This window comes from Haematobia irritans, chromosome 4 (genome assembly GCF_050003625.1).
Source record: "Haematobia irritans isolate KBUSLIRL chromosome 4, ASM5000362v1, whole genome shotgun sequence".
NCBI lineage: Eukaryota > Metazoa > Arthropoda > Insecta > Diptera > Muscidae > Haematobia > Haematobia irritans.
The window spans coordinates 19,109,514-19,136,931 of NC_134400.1; the positions used below are offsets into that span (position 1 = coordinate 19,109,514).

The window sequence follows — 27,418 nt, forward strand, 5'->3', positions numbered from 1 at the left end:
GACTTTCAAAAAGTCCAATATGGCGATGATGGGAGATTTTAAGATAAATCTAAATCTAGAGAATTTAATATTTATAAAATCAAAGAATTTAAAATAAAATATTTTGGCGTATTGTAATTGAGTTAAATTAATTTTATCAATCATTGTCTTTCTAACTTATGCGCTTTACAGACTATCAGTTATTCCGGACGACAGTGCTCGTGTCGAACATATCCCACATTATAAGTTAAGTCCTCGATACTGCTGCATGTTTATGGGATCGATAACACATTTACCGATTATTTAGTCATCGCCGACAAGTCGTATCGATTCGACACACTGTAAGATTCTTTACAAACACCGACATTCCGTCTCTAATACCTCATTCACATTATACTTCCAAAATCCACTTTGACTAGATTTCAACTGTCATTTCCGTTATAAATAAGGGATTTCAAATCCACATTTAATAGATTTTGAGCGTAATGTGTATGAGGTTTAAGCGCATAATAGTGTAACTACGAGGATAGATGTTTTTAAAATCCAAGTAGGCATGGTACAATAATTCACAGGTAGTTGCAGTATTACAAACAAAAACAACAGAATTCAAGTACATCCAAATGTCAGTTTTGTTTATAATTTTAATGTTAGTAAACAAAAGATATTAAATATTTTAAATTTGTTTTGTTTACATTTTAATGTTAGTCACCAATAGTAATCTAAGTAGCCAATAGTTACCTATGTAACCAGTAGTAACCACACATGTTTTTGACAATAACAACCTGTGGCATGCAAAACGTAACCAATAGAATCTGCGTAACCAATAGTAACCTATGTTAAGGTTGAATTACACACCATGCGTCAATCCGTGCGTTGACGGAAGGGTTGATTTTTTCTGTTTGCGGCAGACTATTCGAGCTTTTAATTTCAAAGAGAAATTTCAACTCTTCAATCATCGGACGCATTGAACGCATGGTATGTAATTCTACCTTAGGGTAGGTACTATGTTCGGTTTTCGAGTTGAAAACCTCTTTATTTTCGCGATTACTTTTCCTTAAATAACCAAAATTATAAATGAAAACAAACTTATTCCTGTAAAGTCTTGCCGAAATCTAGAGGAACAAGAAACTACGCATCAATTGAGTTAATTTGTTTGCTTTATATTGAACTGTTTTAATAAAGTAACCACGAAAATTTCAACGCGAAAAGCGAACATAGTACTTACCTTTAAGGTAAGTACTATGTTCTCTTTTCGAGTTGAAATTTTCGCGGTTACTTTATTAAAACAGTTCAATATAAAGCAAACAAATTAACTCATTTGATGCGTAGTTTCTTGTTCCTCTAGATTTCGGCAAGACTTTACAGGAATGTTTTGGTTTTAATTTATAATTTTGATTATTTCAGGAAAAGTAATCGCGAAAATAAAGTGATTTTCAACTCGAAACCCGAACATAGTACCCACCAGTAATTTATCTGCTTCATATTGAACTGTTTTAATAAAGTAACCGCGAAAATTTCAACTCGAAAAGAGAACATAGTACTTACCTTTAGGGAACAATTTGCGAATTTCCAAATGAAGTAAAGTGATAGTTTTTCAGATATTTTCTAGACACGCTGCCTCCTTTGAGAGTAACCACACTGGCCGATAGACGCTGCAAATCATTCTTTTATTAATGAAAAAGGTTATGTTAAATGTGATGTGATAAACGGAAAAATGTTATATTTATAAGAATTTATAAATATTTAATCAAATTAATAAACATCTACAATGATAGACGCTGCAACATGTAATTTGCTACGTGCGGTAAGAAGCTACAAGGTTAATCCTGTTCTCGGAGTCCGTCCACCGCCCATAGCACCGGAGGAAAGAGACCTCCCACGGCGGGTAGTTTTAGCCCAGTTAAGATCAGGCAAGCGCAGCCGCCTCAATTCCTATTTATCAGTGATTGATAGCAGCGTAGCTGACGTATGTCCAATTTGCAACCAAGGGCCACACGACACGCGTCCTCTTTTCTCTTGCCCAGCTAAACCAACCCGACTTACTGCCAGGTCACTCTGGACGCACCCCACATTAGTCGCAGAGTTCCTCGATCTGGCCACAAGCTGAAGTACCAAAGCGTATAACATAAAAATGGATGAAATCACAATAAACTGTTACAACAACAACAACAACTTGCTGCGTGTAAATCAAAATCATTCTTTTATTAATGCAAAAAATTATATTAAATGTGATGTGATAGTCGTATAAATGTTATATTTATATGAATTTGAATGTTTTCAAATTCAAAAAATGTTGGCAGGGTAATCGGAGACAGATAAGGTTTACACTTCACAAACAGAAATTTTGTGTGAACAAAGGTTACAAAGCGCCATAATTTATATTCGACGATGCAATCGATGCAACACAAACCTTATTTGGATGATTTTTAGGAGTTTTATATAAAAAATATATGGCTTGAATGATGTTTATCCCGAAAAAGTGCACTATAAATGGTGTCTGAACGGCCCGTTAGTGCAGATCTACTTTCGTCAAAAACCGCTAATTGGACAATACTGCTGTAGCCATACGACTTCGATTTAGACAAATGAAAGGTGGCAACATTTTCATTTGCAACTGTCAACAGTTGACAGTTCACGTGTGGTTTTTAGAGAAAAATTGAGGAAAAATTATAGAATTAATGAGCGAATAATACATTTTCACACATTTAATTCGTTCCATTCAAAAACCGAACAACTGCCACAAAGTGATATTTCATATAATTTAGCAAAGGCCTCACACGTCATCTCGTCCAATAGCAGCAACTGGTGAGAATAGAATTCGAGATTCAGGGAATAAACATAATTTGTGTCAAGCATTTTGAAAGTATCGTGTTCGTTATATCCACATCAAACCAATAAAATGAGTAAATTCACATCGATACTTCAAAAAGAATTTCCAGCTATGGATAATGAGCTTAAGGATTATGTTGAAGGTGTTCTGGATTCCATTGATGATTTCGAGACATCTGATGACATCTACGATGCTGTTGGAGACATTCTACAAAGTATTAACAGTGAGAAAACGGAAGATAATGTACGGGAATTGTGTATGCAATTCTTCAAAATTATGAAAGTTGGCGTAACAGAAGACATTAAGCAGCAGAAGGTACTAAATGCACCAGTTAATATTGCAGAAATGGCAAAAAATATGGAAACTACCGACAAAGATATGCATAGTATATGGTTGGTTAATAAGGATGCAGGAAATGTACGTAAGCGTGTATTAAGCAATTTGGTTGAATCTATAATTGTTTTATCATTCTAGAAAGTTGACTCGAAAAAATTGGGAAAAGCTGAAGCAAAATTGCAACAGAAACAAGAGAAACGACAAGATGCTGGTAAAGGACCCCAAGCACCAGTTAAACTGCAACAGGCCACAGCATCACAGGTTACCAATAAGAAAGCTACAAAAATGGATGCAAAAGGCACAAATCGTTCAATGGATATTAAAATTGAAAACTTTGACTTGGCTTTCGGTGACAAGTATGTTAAAGAACTATCATCAGAGGATATAAATTGCTCATATTTATTACAATTTTAGGGTTCTTTTGCAAAATGCCAATCTTTTATTATCATTTGGACGTCGCTATGGTCTTGTTGGACGTAATGGCTTGGGAAAAACAACTTTACTTCGAATGCTTTCGGAGAGGCAACTTCAAATACCCTCCCACATCACTGTCCTACATGTGGAACAAGAAGTTGTAGGCGATGATACCTCTGCGGTCGACAGTGTACTGGAATGTGACACAGAACGTACACGACTCCTAGCCAGAGAAAAGGAGATTATGGCATTTTTGAATAGTGGCCATCAAGATTCAAATTTAAGTGCCGAGCTAAGTGAAGTTTATGCCCAGTTGCAGAATATTGAGGCGGACAAAGCTGTGGCAAGAGCTTCGGTTATTCTAAAAGGTTTGGGTTTCGATACTGACATGCAACAAAGGCCTACAAAATCATTTTCGGGTGGTTGGCGTATGCGTTTGGCTTTGGCCAGAGCTTTATTTTCGAAACCTGATTTACTTTTGCTTGATGAACCCACTAACATGTTGGACATCAAAGCGATAATATGGCTGGAAACCTATTTACAGACATGGCCGACAACAATATTGGTAGTTTCTCACGATCGCAATTTTCTCGATACGGTACCAACTGATATCTTACATCTACATTCCCAGCAATTGGAGGCTTACAAGTGAGATTTGTTTTGGGCGATATTGTGTTTCATAGATTTTGGAGTTTATTTGAACATTTCTTTTTTTCCAGGGGTAACTATGAACAGTTTGAGAAAACCAAAAATGAAAAATTAAAAGCTCAGCGTAGAGAATATGAGGCACAAATGGCCCATCGTAATCATGTTCAAGAATTTATTGACCGTTTCCGTTACAATGCCAATCGAGCTGCTTCAGTACAATCCAAAATAAAAATGTTGGAAAAATTGTAAGTTGAATTTGGGATAAGCTAAGAGATAGAATTGCTGCCAATTTAAGCCAATTTTTCTTTATATTTCTAGACCTGAATTAAAACCTGTGGAAAAGGAAATTGAAGTTAAACTAAAATTTCCAGATGTAGAACCATTAAATCCACCCGTTTTGGCTATATCCGATATTGAATTCCGATATAATCCTAATGATCCATTACCTGTCTTCAAAAATGTCAATCTATCAGCTACCTCAGATTCCAGAATATGTATTGTAAGTTTTGTGGAAACAAATATTATTTTTCACAAATTTTTACCCTACGGTTCGGCCAATTAGAATTAGAACAAACAATCACTGCAAAAGACATTTAATTTTTGGCTTGAATATAATCTTTACCTGTCGTCAATAACTGAACTTATTATCCAGACATTCAGTTGACATTCGCTGAAAGCCTCTTGGTCACATCAAGAATATTGAAATGCGTGATATTGGATATTTCGTATAGACATTTCTACTCACCACTAGAGACGCTGCTAGATATTAATTTGTTAGTGTTTGGAAAGCTGTTTTCCTTCCATCTTTCATTTCCTTTATGACGCGAGGGTCATATACAAAATACTGTCCATTTTGAACCGTTTGTTCAGTTCAAATTTATTTCTAAACTTTTGCTTTCCTCTCAAATGCAGGTGGGTGAAAACGGAGCGGGTAAATCAACATTGTTAAAAATTATTGTGGGACAACTGACAACGCCCTTGGGAAATATTGTCCTGCATCGCAGCTTACGTATTGGTTATTTTGCGCAACATCATGTGGACCATCTTAACATGAATCTGACATGTGTGGGTGTATTAGCTGAACAATTTCCCGGACGACCGGATGAAGAATATAGACGACAATTGGGAAGCTTTGGAGTATCTGGACCATTGGCTCTACAAAGTTTAGCTAGTTTGTCTGGAGGTCAAAAGTCCAGAGTGGCTTTGGCAAAAATGTGCATGGGTAACCAAATTTTTTTTTTGTGCAACAAAACAACATTTTCTTAAACACTACTCCTGTTTTTTTTCAGCTGAACCAAACTTTTTAGTTCTTGATGAACCTACGAATCATTTAGATATTGAAACAATAGATGCCCTAGGAAAAGCTATTAATGCTTTTAAGGTTAGTAATTTAAATCATAATTTAAGTAAAAATTAAAAAAAATATATTGTTAACTATTTTGTCTAGGGTGGAGTTATTTTAGTATCTCACGACGAACGTCTAATCAAAGTGGTCTGTAAAGAACTATGGGTATGTGGTGATCGTACGGTACGCGCTATTGAAGGTGGTATTGATGAATACAAACGTGAAGTCTACAAAGAAATTGAGGCCAATAGCTAAATACTCGATCTGTGAAACATATTATATCGCCGTTACATTTATCTTAAAAAAAACCCAACTCCATTATTTGTTCATATATAGAAAGGCCACAATCAATTATATAGTTAAATATTGTTTTCCAAAATCGAATGTATGAGATTACGACATGGGCCTCTAAAGATAGGTATAATAGAAAGAATTTATAAAACAAAAAAATATAATGAAACATTAAAGCAAAACAAAGTCATGCCGAAACCGCTGTAATAAAATTAATTTATAAACTAAACGACTACAATTTTTTAAATAAAACAAAACAAATGTTTTTAATGTCGATATTATATTTAATAAATTTTAACTATTTACGATGGATTTGATATGTCATGAGTTGTAGGTTTATTTGTTATTCGGGATCGATTTTTGTAAATCCTGGGATTTCAAAATATTGAACCTCGGGATCCCGAAATTTTTGGGATTTTTTTTTAATATTTTGAGTAATAACAATCGATAGCATCAAAAAATTGTAGTACATTTAGCCAATTTGGTTTAATTCAATTTTTTTAACAAAAACTGTAGACATATGAACACGAAAATAAATTAAAAAGCAATTTCAACTGTCATTTGCCTTATAAAAAACGAATTTCAAATTCACTTTCGGTATACAACCTCAAGGGAATATTGTTTTTGTTGAACTGATTCTACCTTATGGTATTGTTTGGTTATTACAACTATTCGCCACTAGAGGCGCGGTATTTAATGTTATATTTTTAGCTGATAGATTTAAAAGTTCTCAATCTGACACATAGATGGCATTGCAAAATTTAAATCCTTAAAATGTTTTGTTAGCTCTAACTTAACAAATATCGCATGTATTAACTTGACAAGTCTAGGATAAACCTTTGGACGCGTTTTGGCACCAAAATCTAAGTTCCGGATTTGCAGGGGGTCCTCCGTCTTAAACATTTTGCATGAAAGAGATGCTGATACGGTAGATATTTTTAATATATTTTTCAATCAAAATGAGAACACTTCTAAAACTGCCAAATTCGTTATTATCCTCTGCAGGTCCTTTTCTGTGGGTTCTGTTCTTTTTTTACGAATCGACTGTTGTTTATTGTTTCTCTAGCTTTAGCATGTGTCTAAATCGAAGGCTTCAGCGATTCATTCATACTTTTACTAAACTCTTATACTAAACTCGAACTTAATACCCACCTTAAAGGTGAATTTTTCTCAGATATCGACTCAACTCTAAAAATATAAATAGCGGACATTGAAGACTTAAACATATTCCAAAATGAAGATATTTAAGTTTTTATTACAGGATCTCAACATTTTTGAGAGGAATATTGTGTAAAATTTTTCAAAAAAAAAATTCTATAGAAATAAAATTTTGACTAAATTCTCTATAGAAATAAATTTTCTATAGAAATAAAATTTTGAGAAAATTTTCTATAGAAATAAAAATCGCCATTACCGTCTTCCGGATCGAAATAGAACTGCCACGGCAGATCAGCAGGTAAATTTGGCCTCCTGGTCTACAGGCAAGTGTAGCCGCCTCAAATTGCTATTTATAGAAGCGTAGCTGCCGTGTGCCTCATTCGCATTTAAGGGCCATTAGGGACGCGTCATCTTTTCGCTTGCTCGGCTAGACCTATCAGACTCCAGACACATCCCACATTAGTCGCAGAGCTCTTCGATATAGACTCAAAAACGATATCATAACGCACTGTTACGGGGTGGTTAGCTAAGATTATTCAAATTTATAATAGATCGGGCCCTCCCACCAAAGAAAAGGGTCCACTCAGGCAAACGCATGCACCTACACATATAAAAGTCTAAACATCTTAACCGTCAAATGTCTGCCAAGATGAGACATGGTGACCAGTGGTGATTCCACTCCCCAAAACCATCGCAAATCCCCTCAATACCAAAAATACAACATTTTTTCTACACCCATTGTTTTTTTTTTAATTATCAATGCTTTGAATATTTCAAATATTGCGTAATAGAGAATGTTTATGTGTTACATATGATGTGCTGAGCTAAATAAGGAATCTAACAAAGAGCTATATAATCCAATTATAAAGCTTACTAAAGGATAAAGGTAGAAAACGAATGATACAACTGGAGAACAACACAAATAATATATTCAACTGTGTATGGAATTAATATTTGCTTAGATTTTAGCGATTCCAATAACACCGCATCCAATACGGGCACCAGCATTGCCAGTGCTCTTGCTCAATTCATGGCCACCCTTGCCCAAATCATCGGGATCAGCGTGAACAACAATTGTGCGACCCAAGATGCTATTAGCACCGAACAAACTGATTTGAGAATCAGTAATGTTAACCTGAAACAAGATAGGCAACCAATTAGTACAATATATCATATATATAAAAATTGAATTTATATTATACCTTTGTGGGTCCATCGCCACTAGATTCAATATTGCCTAAATCACCAACATGTCTGTTCTCATCACAAGGTGCACCATGCTCTTTGCCCTTAGGGTTAAAATGTGGTCCAGCCGAGGTACATCCATTGGTATTATCACCAAATTCGTGAACGTGGAAGCCATGTAAACCTTTCGCCAAACCTGTAACTTCGCCAGTTACAGTAACTGGGGAGCTTTCATTCTGAAAACATATATTTGATATAATTGTATATAAATTGATCAACAATATAGACTGATATTGTGTGATTTTATTATTATTATTATCTTTATTTGTAATTTGAAGCCTTAAAGGCCAATTGAGGTAAATTACAATTAATCTACTAAAGAATAACTCCTCGAAACAAAGTTTTACTTATAATCTAAGATGGTTAAAGGTATGGAATTAAAGTTATCACAAATATAAACTTCTTAAGTCTAAAGAAAAAAAATATATAAAATTTTATAATTTTCAATAAAAAAACTACTCTTGCAATTATTATTAATATTTTTTTTATTATTATTATTATTTTTATTTTTGTATTTTTTTATATCTTTTTTTTATTTTATTAAATTTTATTTTTAATCGTTTTCTTTTAAATCAATATTACTATTGCGAATAAATATATATATTTAAAGTTTTTATTGTCGTCTTCAGTGACACCTACTCTTAAGTACAATATGGTTTTATTTTTGGTATTTTTTTTTATTATTATTTTTTATTTTTTTTATTTTTTATTTTTTTTTTTATTATTATTATTATTTTTTTTTTGTATTTTTATCCTATTACAAAATAGCATTATGATAATCAGATTATAGTGACTAGGATTTTATATATATAAATATGGTATATGTTAGTCCAAATCTTGACAGTATTGCAGAAGATGCTTGCGGTATGTAGCATTTGTACTATTAAATACCCTTAAAGTGCTGGGAAGGGCATTGAATAGTCTAGCCGTTCGTACTGTGAATGAATGTCCCAAATAAGGTCCCACTCGAGGTATAACAAGTTGATTGGCTCGTACAGAGTGACAGAATGTAAACATATTGTAAAGGAAAGACGGGTTGCGACTACGGAAAAATTTATAGAATGTCAAGAGTAAGCGAAAGTTCACAAAGTTCGAAAATAATGAACCAATAAAGCGACGGACAAATGGTGAAATATGGTCATACAATCTGCATGAATATATAAAGCGGACTGCTTGATTAAACGCGGAGTTTACTCTCCTCATGATGATGTCGAATGTACCAGAATAGACCTCTAAACAATAGATAATGTTTGGCATAATAAGAGCATGGACCAGTCTTCCCTTACAAATCGAGGTAGCACTAGGTCTATGAGCTGGCGAATGCCACAAACCGTGCGGGCAACCACATTATCAATGTGTTCCTCAAATGTCAATCTATCATCTATAACAATGCCCAGACATCTCAAGCTGTGGACAAAGTCTATTGGTATCCCATTGTAACATATAGGCAGGTCAACAGTATGTCGCGGTGAGAACAGTAGTGCTTTGGTCTTTGAAGCATTCACGCTAAGTCCATTAGCCACCATCCACCGTCCTAAGGACTGTAGTGTAGGATCAACAATGTTCCGTAGCACATCTGTGTAGGTGTAACTTCCGCTGAAAAGAAGCGCAACATCATCTGCATATGCATATGGAATACAGAAACTACCTATATCATAAAATAAATCATTTATAAAAATAATAAAAAGGAGCGGTCCAAGGACCGATCCTTGAGGCACGCCACTTTTCACAGGGAGAACAAGGGATGATGAGCCATTCACGTGAACATACTGCCTCCGGTCAACAAGGTACGAGTAAACAAGTTTACAAGCATTCCTCCCAAAACCATATCTCCCTGATAATTTCAAAATAAGTTTATAATAATCTACTCTATCGAAGGCTTTCTCTAAGTCTAGAGAAAGAAGAACACTAAATCGATTGTTGGCAAGAGTGTGTCTAACGGAATCGGTTAAACCCAGAAGGAGTGCCGATGTACTTCGACCGCTCCTAAAACCACACTGACAATCATGTAGAAGAGACCTATTCTCAATATACGTAAGAGTCTGACTTTTCAGTACGTTCTTTGTTTTTGAGAGTTTTAAAACGATACAGCCCCCGTAAAACGATTCCCCAATTTGACGTCATGAACATTTTGAAGCTTTTTTTTATAAGACATACATTGAAACCTCTCAGAAATGCATACCCGCGAACGCAAACATAATGTCCATAATAGGGATGTATCAACTAGAGGTCTGCAAAATTCCATTTGTACATGCAGAGTACACGTGTACTTGCTACATGAGTACATCTATTTGAGAGAGTCGCAAAACTATTGGTACACATTTTGATGAACACCAAAAGCCACGAGTAACTTCTTGTTGCTACTCTGAGTCATCACTACCAACAAACACATATTCCATGAGTACATCTATTTGAGAGAGTCGCAAAACTATTGGTACACATTTTGATGAACACCAAAAGCCACGAGTAACTTCTTGTTGCTACTCTGAGTCATCACTACCAACAAACACATATTCCTCTTTCTCTCTTATTGAAGTGTACTCAGAGTGATCACGTCAAGTATGTTGCGAGAACAAAACTTCATAGAGTACTCCATGTACCACGTGCAGTTTCAGAAATACGAAAAAACAGTTACTCTCCATAATATATGTTTTGGTTTGTTATAAAGAACAGCAAACGTTAAGGTAAGTGTGTGACATACATAAATATACGAAATATGTGAAATACATACATATCTATGATTAATAATAATGGAAAGTTTGCTTCGCACATAACTGAGAAATACTTGTGGTACCACGTGAAGTGAAGAGAATCCATGTTGTACTTTTTCTCAAGTACTTACATTTTTATTGTTCCTTTTTTTCGGAACACATATTGTTTCGGATAAGTATTTGGTGGTATTTGACAAGCAAGTGTTCTCTTCACTTCACTACTTGCGCTCTGAGAGAAAGACAGTGTATGTACTATATTCGACAGCGAATTGCATACATGTAGTGAAAAGTTATTCGATGCAGACCTCTAATATCAACCATATTTCGTGTCCATGGGCAACACGTTATACTTAGATCCAAATTTTAACAAATGTTCCCTTGTCAAATATAGTCGTCGTCATGGACATTCCCATAATTAATAGAAGTCACAGAAGATCTCAGTGGCGATAAGATCTAACATTTATTCGAACGAATCAGAAAGGAAGCATTATACTTGCGTAGAGGTACCAGTAGGGTACCAAAGACCCACAGTACTCGTAAATTGTATGTGATTCCTGTGCTCGGAAGGGGCGGAATATAGGCGTTGGATCTGTTCGAAAAATGTGGTTCCCGTGGTCGGAAATATAGGCGTTGGATCGGTACGAAAAATTTGGTTCCCGTGGTCGGAAATGTGTCTGTTGGATCGAATCGAGAAAAATCGACCATTTTGGAATAAATAATTAACATTTGCCAAGACGCATTAAATTGAATTATGCTATCTTCATGTATGTACAGTATGTCAAGAAAGTCTTTTGACATTGCCAACTATTTCAAATTCTAGAAATAATTGAAATATTAAATATTTTATTAAATTTTTAATTCTGTGTACGTATGTATACTTTGCAAAATACATAATAAAATATTTTTTTTAAAATTTCATTATATTTAATTTTGGAACAAAACATAATTTTTATCCCATTGCCAAAACACTTTCTTGACAAACTGTATGTAGGTTTTAATTAATATATTGTTTTGATATTATTTAAATCCTATACGTAAAAATTCTAGAATGTCTTCTTAACCTTCATACCCCCCTCAACAACAATCATGACTACGTATTTTTGCCGGACCGGCTTAAAGTACATAAATATGTACTACACGTGTGTGTGTGTGTGGAGTACAAATCTGACCTTCAAACCCTCAATTTTGCAAAAAGATATTTTGGAAGACATTTGTAGAATTATGTGGAAGTTTCCTTCCTGAAAAATCATGTCATGTACTTACGGCTTGTTCAAAGAAAACTGTACCCTTGGCATCGCCATTAATAACACAAACAGCTTTAGCAGGCATATTTAACAAAAGTTTTATAATTATCTCACGTTTTCCGACTTCTAAACGAACAATTGGTAATCTTCCAATCTTCACTGGTAATCTTCCAACAGTGATGGAATTTTTGATAGCGTTAAAACACAATGTACGTGTATGCGGTACTAGCGCAAATTTATTCAGTTTTCAAGCATAAACATAGCGATTGTCGGTGGGCCAGTATGCATAGTTTACATTGTACTTACATTAGGACGACTTTTGAGAGTTTTAGATAATGCGCCGTCCACACTATAAGGTAATCCGGTCGGATTTCTTTTTTTGTAAAGAATCTTACAGTGTGACCGAACGATAAGAATTGTCGGAGGTAAGTAAAACATCGATAAATGTGCTATAGATCCCATTAACAGACTGCATTATTGAATATAACTTATAGTGTGGCCATAACTTATATGTGACGGCGTATAATGCGTCTTACAGACTATTTGTTTTTCCGGAAGGAATGTCTGTGTTTGTAAAGAATCTTACAGTGTATCCGATCGATACGACAATTCGTTGATGAATAAATAATCGGTAAATGTGTTATCGATCCCATGTTAGGTTAGGTTAGGTGGCAGCCCGATGTATCAGGCTCACTTAGACTATTCAGTCCATGGAGATACCACATTGGTGAACTTCTCTCTTATCACTGAGTGCTGCCCGATTCCATGTTAAGCTCAATGACAAGGGACCTCCTTTTTATGGCCGAGTCCGAACGGCGTTCCACATTGCAATGAAACCATTTAGAGAAGCTTTGAAACCCTTAGTAATGTCACCAGCATTACTGAGGTGGGATAATCCACCGTTGAACCCACGACCTTGTGTATGCAAGGCGGGCATGCTAACCATTGCACCACGGTGGCTCCCATCGATCCCATAAACATGCAGCAGTATCGATTATGCCTTCGGACTTAACTTATAATGTGGCCAATATATGGGATATGTTCGACACGAGCACTGTCGTTCGGATAAACTTACCCAATAAACACAGGATGAGCGTTTTTCAAATGCAACGCCTCTTCAGTTTGAGGGTAAATATCATTTTCAACATAAATTCAACTTGACTTGAAAAAGCTCATCTTCAATTCATCTTCAAATTGTTTGCGAATTACAACCAATTTGGCAAAATGTTGACGAAAACTTTGAAAATGTGTTGAAGATAATTGGAGAAAACTTTGACAAAACACTACCCTGAAATGCAACGAAAAAACCACATGGTTTTCAATACTACTTTGGACAACAAAGTTCGTGGAAGAAATACAAAAATGTGGAAATTTTTTAATAATCAATTGAAATTGCTTATAATAATTGGTAAGTAAAACTAAAACACGAAATGAAAACTTTAAGGAAGTCACTAAACTCAAATCTCTTTGCAGACAACTAAAATATTTGGATGCTGATTCTTGGACACATTAAGAGGCTGGCCGATGAAAAATGGTAGTGGCTTATCGAGAAGAGAAAGTTTCCATAAATCAAAGTGCAACCAAAAAAACTTGGTATTTATGCTTTTCCATATCAACAACTACTGGATGATAATTCGCATCACATCGATAGTTTAATTTATATCGCATCATCGGTTTAATTTGTTATTTTGTGAATTGAAATTGCTGGAAATTTATTCCAATTATCTGGCCATAAAGTTCCTGAAAATTGCCAATTTTGTAATACCAACGTTCTTGAGGAAATCACGAAATACCTGGTCAGTTGGAAGAAATACAAATTGGTAAGTCAAAATAAAAAGTGAAATGAAAACATAATGGAAATCACAAAACTCGATTGTTTTGCAGAAAACTAAAATCATTGAATGGTATATTCTTGGAAGATGTTGGCCGATGAAAAACCGATGAAGGAAACAACAAAGAAAAGTTTTCAGAAAACTTACAAAGTGCAACCAATTAAAACAAAGTGCAACAATTCCTATATCAAGAACTTCTGGATGAAAATGTGCATTACATCAATTTACATCCCGTCATCAGTTTGATATTTTGTGATTTCCTCTTGCTGGAATCTATTCTAACACACAAGCCAGCAAGTTCCTCGATAGTAATTATTTCAAATTGCCAGCATATTAATGACACCAACATTATGGAGGAAATGGAATTATACATGTAAAAATGTTTAAGATATTTAAAGTTGTATTCATAGTTTTATTTATTAATACGTTTAATAAGATAATTACATTTTGATTGGTATAATATTATTATTTTCATATATTATTAATGTTATTTTTAAGATTATTATATTTGTTAACGAAAAAATAATAAAATTTACAAAATCCCTAGAAATTTAGTATTGACTTTCAGTTAGAACTAGGATTGACTTTCATACAAATTGTGGTTTGAAAGTATTCGCAACAATGCTAGTTTTTTATTTTTCTCACATTGAAAACTGTTTGAGAAATTATTGAGTAGCGATGCATTTCAATTTGAGGATTACAATTGAGAAATTATTGCTATTGTGTTGAATTTTACTGTTGAGGGTAATGTCTGTTTTTTGTTGAGAACGCGATTTTCTCAACAATTTCTCAACTTGAATATTACCCTAATCCTTTGAATAAATGTTTGAAAAATTATTGAATTTTAGTATTTTTCAAACGTTTGTGTTTATTGGGTATAGTCTGCAAGGCGCATTATTCGCTTTACAGAGTATCAGTTATTCCGGACGGAATGTCGGTGTTTGTAAAGATTCTTACAGTGTGTCGGATCGACACGACTTGTCGGCGATGACTAAAAAATCGGTAAATGTGTTATCGATCCCATAAACAAGCAGCAGTATCGAATAACTGATAGCCTATAAAGCGCATAAAGCGCATTAGCCGTAATCCGCCGACGACAAGGATGGTTCGGCTTCATTCTTTGGAGATTGGTCTATTCAGAAAAAGAGGCATCTCTGATTTTAATGGCAGAACAGAGAATGAAGCTGACCCATTTTTGTCGGCGGCGGCTGACACTAAATTTTTGCTTCCGGCGGCGGCGACTTGACGGCTAAGCCGATAAAAAATTGTCTATTCGGCGGCGCAAAATTATCTATTATAAAATCAATTTGAAGTTTTCCGAATTGTAATGAGATTAGTTGTTCAACCAATCTTACAATCAAATTTGCATTTCATTCAAATTTTTTGAGCTAAATTTTTATAAAACTATTATGGCAACTTGATACTAATTGAATGAAGGTGGAAAGTTCAAAATTTTGGCAAAAACTATAACAAATATTATTAAATTTTTCTGATATAAATCAATATTTTAGATTAATTGGCGGCTAAATTTGAGTCGAGATGAGTCGACATATTCGGCGGCGGCGTCGACTGCTAAAAACGGGTCGGCGACGGCTAAAATCGGCGGCGCGACTCGACGGCTTCATTCTCTGTGGCAGAAACATAGGGACGCCAAGAATTGTTGTACAAACAATCTTGTAACTTAAAAGTACTAACCGTAAAAGTATACCAGAGAATGAAGCCGACCCATTTTTGCCGGCGGCGGCTGACACTAATTTTTTGCCTCCGGCGGCGGCGGCTTGATGGCTAAGCCGATATAAATTCGTCTATTCGGCGGCGGACAATTATCCATTATAAAATCGATTTGAGGTAATCCGAATGGTAATGAGATTAGTTGTACAACCAAACTTACAATCAAATTTTCATTTCATTTACATTTTCTGAGCTAAATGGTTGCAAAGCTATTATAGAAACATGATACTGATGGATTTTGGGTTGAAAGTTAAACATTTTAACAAAAAATACAACAATTATTAATAAATTTTTCTGATTTAAATCAATATTTTTGATTACTTGGCGGCTAATTATGAGTCGAGATGAGTCGATATATTCGGCGGCGGCTTCGGCTGGAAGAAACTGGTCGGCGGCGGCTAAAATCGGCGGCGCGACTCGGCGGCTTCATTCTCTGAAGTATACTATATAATAAAGGGTGATTTGTTAAGAGCTTGATAACTTTTTTTTAAAAAAAAACGCATAAAATTTGCAAAATCTCATCGGTTCTTTATTTGAAACGTTAGATTGGTCCATGACATTTACTTTTTGAAGATAATTTCATTTAAATGTTGACCGCGGCTGCGTCTTAGGTGGTCCATTCGGAAAGTCCAATTTTGGGCAACTTTTTCGAGCATTTCGGCCGGAATAGCCCGAATTTCTTCGGAAATGTTGTCTTCCAAAGCTGGAATAGTTGCTGGCTTATTTCTGTAGACTTTAGACTTGACGTAGCCCCACAAAAAATAGTCTAAAGGCGTCAAATCGCATGATCTTGGTGGCCAACTTACCGGTCCATTTCTTGAGATGAATTGTTCTCCGAAGTTTTCCCTCAAAATGGCCATAGAATCGCGAGCTGTGTGGCATGTAGCGCCATCTTGTTGAAACCACATGTCAACCAAGTTCAGTTCTTCCATTTTTGGCAACAAAAAGTTTGTTAGCATCGAACGATAGCGATCGCCATTCACCGTAACGTTGCGTCCAACAGCATCTTTGAAAAAATACGGTCCAATGATTCCACCAGCGTACAAACCACACCAAACAGTGCATTTTTCGGGATGCATGGGCAGTTCTTGAACGGCTTCTGGTTGCTCTTCACTCCAAATGCGGCAATTTTGCTTATTTACGTAGCCATTCAACCAGAAATGAGCCTCATCGCTGAACAAAATTTGTCGATAAAAAAGCGGATTTTCTGCCAACTTTTCTAGGGCCCATTCACTGAAAATTCGACGTTGTGGCAGATCGTTCGGCTATTCATGATGAAATGTCAAAGCATACTGAGCATCTTCCTCTTTGACACCATGTCTGAAATCCAATGTGATCTGTCAAATACTAATGCATGAAAATCCTAACCTCAAAAGAATCACCCTTTAGTATGTGTAGCAATTCAGATGGTTTGTTCCGTAGCTAATTGGTATTACAGGGTGCCTCTGTTTCTTCAAGAAAAAGAGGAAGAACAAGCTTATCTCACGTCTTCTTTATTAATAGTCTTTGGTGCACACTTATGATTTGAAAAACAAACAAAAAAACTAAATGTTCAAATCGCACGATCTTGCTGCACAAGTAAATCCTCCTCTACGGGAAATAATGTGATTTTTCTTCAGAACTTTCATGTTGTTATTATTATTTCTGTAACAGTTTTTTTATGTGATTTCATCCATTTTTGTGGCCCTTGATTGATCACTGCTAAGTAGGAATTTGAGCGATCAGATAAGTAGGTTAGGTTAGGTAGCAAGTTAACCTGAAACAAGATAGGCAACGAATTAGTACAATATATCATATATATAAATAGAATTTATATTATATATATTTTCTATATTTTCTTGGTCTATGAGTCAAGTAACTCAATTTCTTTTGTTGAAAACGAGAATTACCGTACAAATCAGTCAATTTGCATTACAAAAAAGGTGTAGATGTATAGAATTTTATATGCTTTTACAATAGTTGGTGTTTCATCAGGAAAACAAAGGAAAGTAAACAAATTAAAGCCAAATTAAAAAAATCACTCAATTGCAGACGTAAAAGAGCCCTCCACGGTGTGCAGACAAACTACAGCGCTGTGCATTCATTTGAGATGTCTATATCTTCCTTGGTCTATGCGAGCACTGTCGTCCGGAATAACTGATAGTCTGTAAAGCGCATAAAATATCGGATGTTGATGTGGTATTACATGTTGTACGACAAATAGTGTGTATTAAAACGCCCATTGAGATTGATAGAATAATATGCAACACTTGTCAAATCATTCAAAATATGGCATTATTCGTGTTGGGAGAAAACATCCCTGCCAACATTTTTTGAATTTGGGGACTCTTTTGAGAATCCCCACTACGTCGAAAACAATCATATACGACATCAAAAACTCGTCGGAAAAGCGCCGTCACTATTGAGAAGTTGTACCACGCCAAGTTACTACAAAAATGTTTCGCATGAGTGCAATTATTAGGTGCCTTTATAGATCAATTTAGAACGACGCCAATAAGGGACCCTCCAAACAATCAGAAAAAGTGCATTTTAAGATAGTTGTAAAAGAATCATTGTGGTCGAGTAAAACACGTTTGTTTAGATATTTATTAATTTGATTAAACATTTACAAATTCTTCAAAATATAACATTTATACCACTATCACATTACATTTAACATAATTTTTGGAATTAATAATGATGTTGAGTTACAAGTAGCGAGTTACATGTTGCTGCGTCTATCAACAAGTGTTTTTATTCCATGGAGGCAGCGTGTCTGTAAAATATCTGAAAAACAATCACTTTATTCCATTTGGAAAATCACCAAATTGTTCACCAATATACCTTTCACAATTTTAAGCGTATAATCTATGTTTTCAGAACTTTATTTTCGTTTTTATTTAATTAAAATATAACAAGCTGGTTGCGCTTGGCGTTTCACAAAAAAAATGGCTTTTTTAACAGTAGGGATGGCAAATTACTTGCATGTACTTTTTGATGTACCTTTTCATGATGGTTGAAGTGACATTTACGAGTCTGTGGTAACGATGAGGTTGAAATGGAACTTTGAAATGCTGGCAGGGATATGACAAATTTCAAAACATTGCATTTTTGTTATTGTTATAATTCTGCTAAATATTTTTTTAATTAAATATTATTTTTAATTTCATCCATGGCAGATGAATCAAAAGATTACAAGGAATACACGTTGGAGCCGGATTCAGAGCTGCGCTTCGAGATAGAGGACAAGGATGCTAAAGTACAAGTTATGGTAATTCACATCAATGAATAGGTCTATAATTTTCTCTAATAATTATTGTGCATTAGCTTTTTTCAGAATTTGCTGAAACTTTCGGCACCGAATTGGTAAAGAAAAAGAAGTACACCTTTGGAGTTGGTGCCAAAGTCGCTATATTCACATACCAAGGATGTGTATTACACATGACTGGGAAAACAGATGTAAGTTACATATCAAAAGAGTCTCCAATGGTACAATATTTAAATTGCCATGCAGCGCTGGAACAACTTAGAGAACAAGCAGAAGAAAAATATGAACGTGGACCAGTGGCTATGGTTGTAGGGCCAATGGACGTAGGAAAAAGTACTCTATGCAGAATACTCCTTAATTATGCAGTGCGTCGCTGCTGACACAGATGTAGGTCAAGGTGCTTTATCAATACCAGGAACAATAGAGACAATTTTAGTTGAACGGCCTGGAAGTATCGAAGAGGGTCTTCAATGACTGCACCTCTGGTTTACCACTTTGGGTATAAGACCCCTTCTGGGAACAATACCTTGTATAGAGCAGTTGTTAGTAAAATGGCAGAAGTGACACTGGAATCAATGAACGTTAACAAAAAGAGTATCTACCAGTTTGGCATATGCTTGTAAAATAATGTAACCTATCGAAACAATTTTTAACACACATCTACTATTTTAGCGAAGCATTCGGGCATTATTATAAACACATGCGGTTGGGTTAAAGGAGATGGCTACGCTATTTTGGCACACACAGCTCAGGCATTTGAAGTGAATGCTGTATTTGTTTTGGATCAAGAGCGCTTGTATAATGAATTGCTTCGGGATATGCTGCGGGTTGTATTGTTGCCGATAAGTGGAGGCGTTGTTGAACGCAGTAAGGAACAACGCGCCGAAGCCAGAGATCAGCGAATTAAAGAATATTTTTATGGATGTAAGACCGTTCTACCCATTTTCGTTCAAAGTAAAATTTTCAGATCTAAAGCTTTATAAGATTGGAGCACCGCCTGCCAGATTCTCCATTGGTATGAAGGCAAGTATTATGGAATAATTCTATAGTTGTTATTTTGTGTAATATCAATTCCATTTAGGCTGAAGATAACAAAACAAAACTGGTGGCTGTTACACCTTCACCTTCCATTCTGCATCATATTTTAGCTGTGAGCTTTGCTGAAACCAATGAAGATTATGTTATAGGAACCAATGTTGCTGGCTTTGTATGTGTAAGTATTATGAACATCAATTTATTTATTTGGCCTTTGCCAAATACTCTTTTGCTTCTCTCCGATTTACAATTTATGGATTGTCTTGAATGAATAAAAATACATGCACGCATCTTTTTAAATCTTGTTTTTTTATATAAAATTTTTAGCATTGTAAATTATATTATAGTGACTATATTAAGCGATCCATGTCCATTACCCGTTTGAAGTTTTTTGTACTTTTGCTAATTCCATCTTAAATTTGGTTATTGTTTCTCGGGCCAATTTTAATTTATCCTTAAGTGTGTTAATCTCCCCTTTGACCTTTTGTTTCACGTCTATTATATTTTCCAATGTTTTTTGTTTCTTTGTTTCAACTATAAAAAACAAAAACTGTTATACCTGTTAAAAATATAAAAACAAAATGGAAACTTACAGTCGGTATCATGGGTATAGGTCCCTGTTGTCAATGGTTGAACATTCATCAAAAAATGCTGCATCAACTGGGTGGGTTCTTGAAATACAATTTCTTCGTACGATTCCGAAACTAACCCCTTTTTAGGGTCCATTGTCGTCGCAGAAAGTCCATCCACAATGGGTGATTGGAAGAGTTTTAGGATATTATAGCATGTAACTGGACGCTCAGTGGGGTCATGAAAATATATTTTAATTACTACTTCGAATTCGCTGGTACGAATTTTGGAAAAATGTTGGTCCAAAATAAATAATTGTTGTTGCAACACTGGTGGGCCTCCATATACACCGATTTCAAAAACTCAAACAGAAATGGTTCTTATAAATCTTCATAGGTAAAATCTTTTCATTTATTTTCGGGAAACGTTAATGGTTGAACTGATCTTGGGAAAATTTTTCTCCCATCAAATCCCTCTGAAATTTTCAAAGAAACTATAATATTCGATTCATGGTGGTGGGAACCATGAACTTACTGCTGTATATACTTAAATTATAATATATTTAATTTAATTAAATAATCATAGAGAAAACCCCTCCCTTTGAAGTTGTCAACATAACTCTAAATGTTCTTAACACACCCCACTCACCACTCCACAGTTTGAGCAATTGAGATGTTTTTTTGTTTGGTAATTTTGGAAACTTTTATTCCCAATGGGTCAACTTATTTTTATTTTATAAACACTTCTTTTTCACTTTTGCTGAAGACAGGATCAAAGAATATGGCCTCCTCGATTTTCAATTTGTTCTTTGTTACATAAAAAAACTGTAGGAAATAAATGATATTGTGGTCCGTTAAGATTGTTTTTTTTTTTTAATTTTAGGAATTTGAATGTACCTTTAATAATTTATTTCCATTATGTCCATTTCTTTTGCAAGGTCAATTAAGTGTTCAAAATGCCTTGTTGTATATGGCGTTCCCGTTATATAATATTGGGAGTATAATCTCCCAATAAGATATAAAGTCGGATAAAGCGATGTAGCCCGAACAGGTACGTTGTGACGCCATGTACAAAAAAGTTGCTCTAACCATATAGTTGTTAGACTTCTACATTTTATAACATGGACGGTATCAAATGTAGCAAAAATCGTTGTAGCCGCCGCTTTTAGACCAACTAGTGCGTATGCTAACTTGGTAAAAGGATCTCCACACTGCATGAAGAATTGTATATACTCATCCATCGTTGCTAAAATGGAAAGGAAATAAATATAATATATATTTATATAAATTAATATATTCACCAATATCATTATAGACCATTTTTTCAAATTCATATTTCGCAAAATCTGAATTTAAAAGATTTTGCATTTTCCTTAAAATACCCCTGACCTCTTCCGAGTGGGATTGATAGTCGACGAATTCAGATGAGAAAAATTCTCTATTAAATGAATATGTCCCTAAATTTGCGTCGTAGAAATGTTTGAAACCTACAGCTTTACTTCCATATTTTAATTGAAATCTTTCAGGTATAATATTTGCGTCAGTGAGGTCTTGCACAATGTGCTTTCTGACAATATTAATGGCATGTATTATGTCAAAAAGGCATATAGCAGTATGCCTTAAAGGGTTTATTTCTGAAATAAATATCAAATTAAATAAGAAAAATTGGAAATAAATGAATATATACACGCTCACAAAAAATCGCTTGTGTAACATATACTCCCAAACATATTTTGCTTCAAGCATATACATTTTTGGCTATTGCCCAAACATTTATATGTTTGATCTCTTCCAATATATAATATGTTTGAAAGCATATTGGTCTAAACAATATATGTTTGGGTAGTCAATTTCCAAACATTTTGTATTTTTGCATCCAAATTCAATAATGTTGTCTTCCAAAAAACAATATGTTATTATGTGAACATATAATATGTTTGGAAGCATTTTGCACCCAAAAATATTATATGCTTAAAAAAATTCTCCCAAACAATATTGTGCTCAAAATTTTATTTATTTATTTATATATTTACAATCATAATGAATTATGAAAATAAACAGGTAATATAGGTGCTAACAGCATAGGTTTTCGACCTGAATACTCAAAATTTTGTTTCTGCCCAATTGTATATTCCCCCACATCTTTCTCACTTCCACGAGATTTTTTAGTTCTTAGCACCTTTTTCTGTAATACAAACATTGTAGAAGAAATTATTCAATTGTATGATTTTTTTTTTATTTTAATTTTACCTTTTGCCGGACGGGGATTCGAACAGCGGACCACACAGTTTGTAAGGATCAAAGAAGTAGCTGATCAATTGCCCAAGGAAAAATAAAATGTTAATTTTGTAATAACAAGCAACAACCACCAACTTAATTCAATATCGCTCCCTGTTAAATAGCGCTCCAAGCTACTAAACACATATATGTTTATAGGCTATTTCTAAATTAATATATGTTTGCATCCAAGCATATTATATTTAAAAACATTTTATGTCCCAAACATAATATGTTCTAACATATTAACATATATGTCCCAAACATGTTATGCTAGTTTATGAACATTATATGCTTGCACTCAAAAATATTGTGTTTAAAAATTTGTTTTCCAAACATATAATGTTTATAGCCAAACATATGAAAAACAGTCTTTTTCATCCGTGTATATACCTACCTGGTCTTAATTTAAAGATGTGGGCCTCCTCAATGCAGGTAGCTCGGATTTGTGAAAATACATCACTACAATAAAACAATGGACGAAATCCTGCTTCCCCTACCGCTTGCAGAACATCTTTAATTTGTTCTTGATGTAAACCAGCTGTGTCTGACCTATCCAGTGCATAGTACGCCACCACTATTGACCACTGCCCCTTCATCACAACACTGCTCATGGAGAAGACCCTTATTCTCTGTACATGATTGAAAGGGCCCCCAAAGCATTAACGTGCATTTCGTCAGACGCTATGCATACCCATTTTTTAAATGTAGCTAAATTTCTTTCGAAATAAGCCAAACAATTTTTCATTTGTATTGTAATTCCTTCTTGTGGAATTCTTTCAGGAGCATGTCTTAAAAGCGTTTCAACAGATGGGCCTTAAAAATACATAGTATTATCTTATTAGCATATTGAATATTTTTATGAAACAAAAAATATTTCAAAATACTTATAAATACATACCAGATAAGTTGAAGCTCATATAATCACTGCTTCCATAGAAATAGTACTGACGTAGATTTGAAAATATTGAGTTGTTGTAAGGTGGCGGTGGTGGTCTGCTTTCATTGTGGCCATCAGCTGTATGGAAAATTTTGATGAAATTTTAAATATGAAATTAATAATGTGACTTACATAAGGTTGAACTGCTATTGGTCGTCGAATCCATTTGCTGTGGATTCATACCTGCAGCGTCTGGATTTCTGCGGACATCCGCCGCTGAGGATGTTGCTGTCGGGAAACAAAAATTAGTCCAATATGCTAGGTATATATAAAATATATCAAACTTACATGGACCTGCATCAATATCAGCCTCGTCTTGATGCAGTTGCGCCTCTATATTTCTGCGGACAGCCGCCACTGAGGATGTTGCTGTCGGGAAACAAAAATTTGTCCAATATGCTAGGTATATATAAAATATATCAAACTTACATGGACCTACATCAATATCAGCCTCGTCTTGATGCAGTTGCGCCTCTATATTTCTGCGGACAGCCGCCGCTGAGGATGTTGCTGTCGGGAAACAAAAATTAGTCCAATATGCTAGGTATATATAAAATATATCAAACTTACATGGACCTACATCAATATCAGCCTCGTCTTGATGCAGTTGCGCCTCTATATTTCTGCAGACAGCCGCCGCTGAGGATGTTGCTGTCGGGAAACAAAAATTAGTCCAATATGCTAGGTATATATAAAATATATCAAACTTACATGGACCTACATCAATATCAGCCTCGTCTTGATGCAGTTGCGCCTCTATATTTCTGCGGACAGCCGCCGCTGAGGATGTTGCTGTCGGGAAACAAAAATTAGTCCAATATGCTAGGTATATATAAAATATATCAAACTTACATGGACCTACATCAATATCAGCGTCTGGGTTGCTGTGGGCTGGACCAGCCTGACATTTCGATACAACTGTATGCACTGCGAAAAAACGCAAAAATCACTCCTACATAAAAAATTTTAAATTAAAAGTAATACTCTTACCAGCCGCTATTGATGGTTTATATATGGTATACCCCTCCATTAGCAGCGTTGGTCTCCCATATGGTTCATTTGCCTCCTGTGCGGTTTCAGTAGTGTGAAATGTTTATCACAAATTTTGTAATAATGTGGAACTTTACTTGGATTTAATCCAAGTACCGCACAAATTTCGTGGTAATTTTCCATTTTGTTTAAAAGAAACAAATTGCCTTGTTTTTTCTGATCACGGCAAATTACGCACATACGGTTCATGATGTTGCTCAATCTGTGAAAAAGAAGTATATTATTTATACTTATAACTTAACTTAACAGTGTTTTCAATTGGAAATCAGTAAAACCAAAACTATATTAGCTGCTTCTTAAAAATATAAAACAGCACCAGTGAGATACACTCATAGAAAAAAGTCTGTTGTTAATAGCAAACGCTGTCTGCTGTTTTTCAGCAAAAAAAATGCTGCTGTTTTAGCAGTTTTTTTGCTAAAACAGCAAACAATCTGTTATTTTGGAACAGCAGACATACTGCAGAAAAGTCAGTAGTTTGCTGAAATTTTCTGCTGATCGGGATAAAATAATAAAGTCTCTTTAGTCAAATTGACAATAGTAAAATGGTAACTTTATAAAACTTCAAACGTTAAAAACAATTAGTATTTTTTGTTTATACAATAACAATTTACATTTGAAGGTGGTTTCGAGTTTAGCCGCTAAAATCGTCATTTTACACGATTAATATTCTCTAGTTACTGGATTGCATTCGTGTAATTTTCAGCCATTCTAAGCAAAAGGTGAATATTATGTTCGACTTTTTCGCCAAAACACAAAATTAAAAGTGCAAAAATATATATGAAGACGATAAAATTTATGGATGGAGATCCAATGTATTGATTGCGAGCCATTTAATATTTCTAATTTAATGGACTAAAGAAAGTAACCTGAAAATAAGCTGTTTTTCAGCTTGAACACTGAAAAGAAAGAAAGTAAAATGCACTTTTACTCTAGTTTTTCATTGAATAATTATTGCTAGAAAAGTACGCGAACAGTCTAATGATGGTTTTGACAAATATCAACGTCGACATGTCAAACGCTAACGCCGTCAAAGGATCACTTTTAAACGAAAAGTAGACAAGCCGCGAAATAGAAGCATTATTTTGTGTTGTTTGGTAAGCATTGTATAATATTGTATTCCTTTTAATGTTCTTTTGTTTTTAATAATTTGTGTTAATAATTTTTAGATTGGAAAATAACTATTATACATTGATATATGGGAGAAAGCGTCACAATGGTGCTATAAGAAGGAGATTCCTTGTCTTTGAGCTTCTGCATGGCACACAGTGACAAGAGAGAAGATCAACACTGCTGTATCATAAGGGATTGAATAGTCAAAGTGGGCCTGAAATAAGGGGTGCCACTATAACTAACCTAAACTGTACCCGAATGTATCACAGTTGGAAAAGTTGACCTTAAATGTAAGTATTAAAACCAGAATAACATTACAACCTTGATATTTTAGCGAAATAATATCAACTAAATACGGCCTTAATCAATTCGATTTTTGGCTAAAAGTACCTATTTTTGATCAACTTTGATGACATCGTTCGAATACAAAATAAATTTTTTGTCATGTATATTTGATGAGCGGAGATTTTATTATGAATTTTCATCTCCTTAATTGGAAAATAGTGGTAAATGTAACGTTGATAAGGTGAACATTTAACGTAAGAATAAGATTAGAAGAAAAATGACAGAGTTATAAGCATATTTTTTTTTTTTGAAAATTTGTCCTTTTTTAAATATATTTTGAACAACTTAACTTTTCACAGATCCATATTTGTTCTATATAATCGTATATTTTCAGCTCGAAAAATGATTTTTCTAATTAGAAAAAGGACAAAGAAAAAATAGAAATATATAAGGATAACTCAAAAACTATTCCATTAAAAACTGTTAACCTCTATTTTTGAATTCACTAGATGAATGTACATAAAAAGAAACCTCTAATCAACTGTAAATTTAAATGAAAAATAGTGTTATTACAAATTGTTGTTTTTTACTTCTTTTCGTTACAGATTGTTATGTTTTGTCCGCGTGTATAAGGCCAAAGAAGAAATATAAACGAACATAAATACTGTGCAACAATGCAGCTCAACTTCCAATACTTCGATGGAATTTAATTAATTTCACACATTTAATAAATGTAGAAATTATTGTATTAAATGACTTACGGGTTTCATTTCAACATATCGTTAAAAAGGACAAATTTTGTTGCTGGGACTACAAACATTTGTAATTATTATAGCAGTAAAAATGTTAGCTATTTCAACTAACGCAGTTTGCTATTTCATCAGCGATGTTTGTCAAAAACATTTAGTAAACAAATTTGCTAATTCAGCAGCATTTGTTTGCTATTTTAGCTGTAATAAATGTTTGCTGTTTCTACTAACGAATGTTTGCTGAAACAACTACATGCTACTGCTGTCCCTTTTTCAGCAAACAAATTCTGCTGTTTTAGCAAACATTTTTGCTATTATGAGTAACAAAATTTTTTGGGTGTACTAGATGAAGTTACATATATAAGGGGAAATTTTTTTCTCAGTGTATGACC

General features: G+C 34.4%; 4 protein-coding genes, 3 long non-coding RNA genes and 1 pseudogene across 7 annotated transcripts; 3 read left to right on the forward strand and 5 right to left on the reverse strand.

Annotated features, from left to right (window-relative positions):
* Positions 1-2,586: 2,586 nt before the first annotated feature.
* Positions 2,587-6,155, forward strand: LOC142233342 (ATP-binding cassette sub-family F member 3). Its single transcript, XM_075304242.1, has 8 exons — positions 2,587-3,226; positions 3,284-3,501; positions 3,560-4,207; positions 4,279-4,452; positions 4,526-4,706; positions 5,120-5,429; positions 5,497-5,588; positions 5,655-6,155. The coding sequence occupies exons 1-8, from the start codon at positions 2,879-2,881 to the stop codon at positions 5,805-5,807; spliced, it is 2,124 nt and encodes a 707-aa protein (XP_075160357.1). The 5' UTR covers positions 2,587-2,878; the 3' UTR covers positions 5,808-6,155.
* Positions 6,156-7,724: 1,569 nt separating this feature from the next.
* Positions 7,725-12,380, reverse strand: Sod1 (Superoxide dismutase 1). The gene is made up of 3 exons (XM_075304246.1): positions 12,221-12,380; positions 8,204-8,422; positions 7,725-8,136 (listed from the first exon to the last, which is right to left on the reverse strand). Exons 1-3 carry the CDS (start codon positions 12,284-12,286, stop codon positions 7,960-7,962), a joined length of 462 nt encoding a protein of 153 aa, XP_075160361.1. The 5' UTR covers positions 12,287-12,380; the 3' UTR covers positions 7,725-7,959.
* An 894-nt stretch (positions 12,381-13,274) lies between these two features.
* LOC142233349 (uncharacterized) lies at positions 13,275-14,760 on the forward strand. The gene is made up of 3 exons (XR_012721392.1): positions 13,275-13,609; positions 13,675-14,021; positions 14,086-14,760. It is a non-coding gene; the product is annotated as an uncharacterized LOC142233349 (long non-coding RNA).
* A 2,481-nt stretch (positions 14,761-17,241) lies between these two features.
* LOC142233055 (uncharacterized) lies at positions 17,242-17,826 on the reverse strand. The gene is made up of 2 exons (XR_012721298.1): positions 17,654-17,826; positions 17,242-17,520 (listed from the first exon to the last, which is right to left on the reverse strand). It is a non-coding gene; the product is annotated as an uncharacterized LOC142233055 (long non-coding RNA).
* Positions 17,827-18,316: 490 nt separating this feature from the next.
* LOC142233348 (uncharacterized) lies at positions 18,317-18,741 on the reverse strand. The gene is made up of 2 exons (XR_012721391.1): positions 18,588-18,741; positions 18,317-18,530 (listed from the first exon to the last, which is right to left on the reverse strand). It is a non-coding gene; the product is annotated as an uncharacterized LOC142233348 (long non-coding RNA).
* A 56-nt stretch (positions 18,742-18,797) lies between these two features.
* Positions 18,798-27,024, forward strand: LOC142233344 (protein CLP1 homolog; annotated as a pseudogene).
* LOC142233258 (uncharacterized) lies at positions 20,337-23,506 on the reverse strand. Its single transcript, XM_075304106.1, has 4 exons — positions 23,290-23,506; positions 21,727-21,861; positions 20,640-20,978; positions 20,337-20,580 (listed from the first exon to the last, which is right to left on the reverse strand). Exons 1-4 carry the CDS (start codon positions 23,504-23,506, stop codon positions 20,420-20,422), a joined length of 852 nt encoding a protein of 283 aa, XP_075160221.1. The 3' UTR covers positions 20,337-20,419.
* LOC142233345 (uncharacterized) lies at positions 20,957-25,080 on the reverse strand. Its single transcript, XM_075304243.1, has 12 exons — positions 24,823-25,080; positions 24,685-24,759; positions 24,544-24,624; positions 24,403-24,483; positions 24,262-24,342; positions 24,121-24,201; positions 23,965-24,060; positions 23,794-23,910; positions 23,290-23,708; positions 21,513-21,861; positions 21,265-21,440; positions 20,957-21,091 (listed from the first exon to the last, which is right to left on the reverse strand). Exons 1-9 carry the CDS (start codon positions 24,860-24,862, stop codon positions 23,518-23,520), a joined length of 843 nt encoding a protein of 280 aa, XP_075160358.1. The 5' UTR covers positions 24,863-25,080; the 3' UTR covers positions 20,957-21,091; positions 21,265-21,440; positions 21,513-21,861; positions 23,290-23,517.
* Positions 27,025-27,418: the final 394 nt, after the last annotated feature.

Excerpts from the sequence above, each read along its gene's own strand:
- LOC142233342 (XM_075304242.1), top strand. The coding sequence starts at position 2,879 with ATGAGTAAATTCACATCGATACTTCAAAAAGAATTTCCAGCTATGGAT. Across the intron at positions 4,453-4,525 it reads ATAAAAATGTTGGAAAAATT|ACCTGAATTAAAACCTGTGG; the intron begins GTAAGTTGAATT and ends TTATATTTCTAG. Across the intron at positions 5,430-5,496 it reads TTTGGCAAAAATGTGCATGG|CTGAACCAAACTTTTTAGTT; the intron begins GTAACCAAATTT and ends GTTTTTTTTCAG.
- Sod1 (XM_075304246.1), bottom strand. The coding sequence starts at position 12,286 with ATGCCTGCTAAAGCTGTTTGTGTTATTAATGGCGATGCCAAGGGTACA. Across the intron at positions 8,423-12,220 it reads CAGTTTTCTTTGAACAAGCC|AATGAAAGCTCCCCAGTTAC; the intron begins GTAAGTACATGA and ends ATATGTTTTCAG. Across the intron at positions 8,137-8,203 it reads GTGGCGATGGACCCACAAAG|GTTAACATTACTGATTCTCA; the intron begins GTATAATATAAA and ends ATCTTGTTTCAG.
- LOC142233258 (XM_075304106.1), bottom strand. The coding sequence starts at position 23,506 with ATGAGCAGTGTTGTGATGAAGGGGCAGTGGTCAATAGTGGTGGCGTAC. Across the intron at positions 21,862-23,289 it reads CATCTTTAAATTAAGACCAG|CAACGATGGATGAGTATATA; the intron begins GTAGGTATATAC and ends TTTCCATTTTAG. Across the intron at positions 20,979-21,726 it reads TACCGTCCATGTTATAAAAT|TTTTTGAAATCGGTGTATAT; the intron begins GTAGAAGTCTAA and ends TTTCTGTTTGAG.
- LOC142233345 (XM_075304243.1), bottom strand. The coding sequence starts at position 24,862 with ATGGAGGGGTATACCATATATAAACCATCAATAGCGGCTG. Across the intron at positions 24,625-24,684 it reads TGATATTGATGTAGGTCCAT|CAACATCCTCAGCGGCGGCT; the intron begins GTAAGTTTGATA and ends GTTTCCCGACAG. Across the intron at positions 24,484-24,543 it reads TGATATTGATGTAGGTCCAT|CAACATCCTCAGCGGCGGCT; the intron begins GTAAGTTTGATA and ends GTTTCCCGACAG.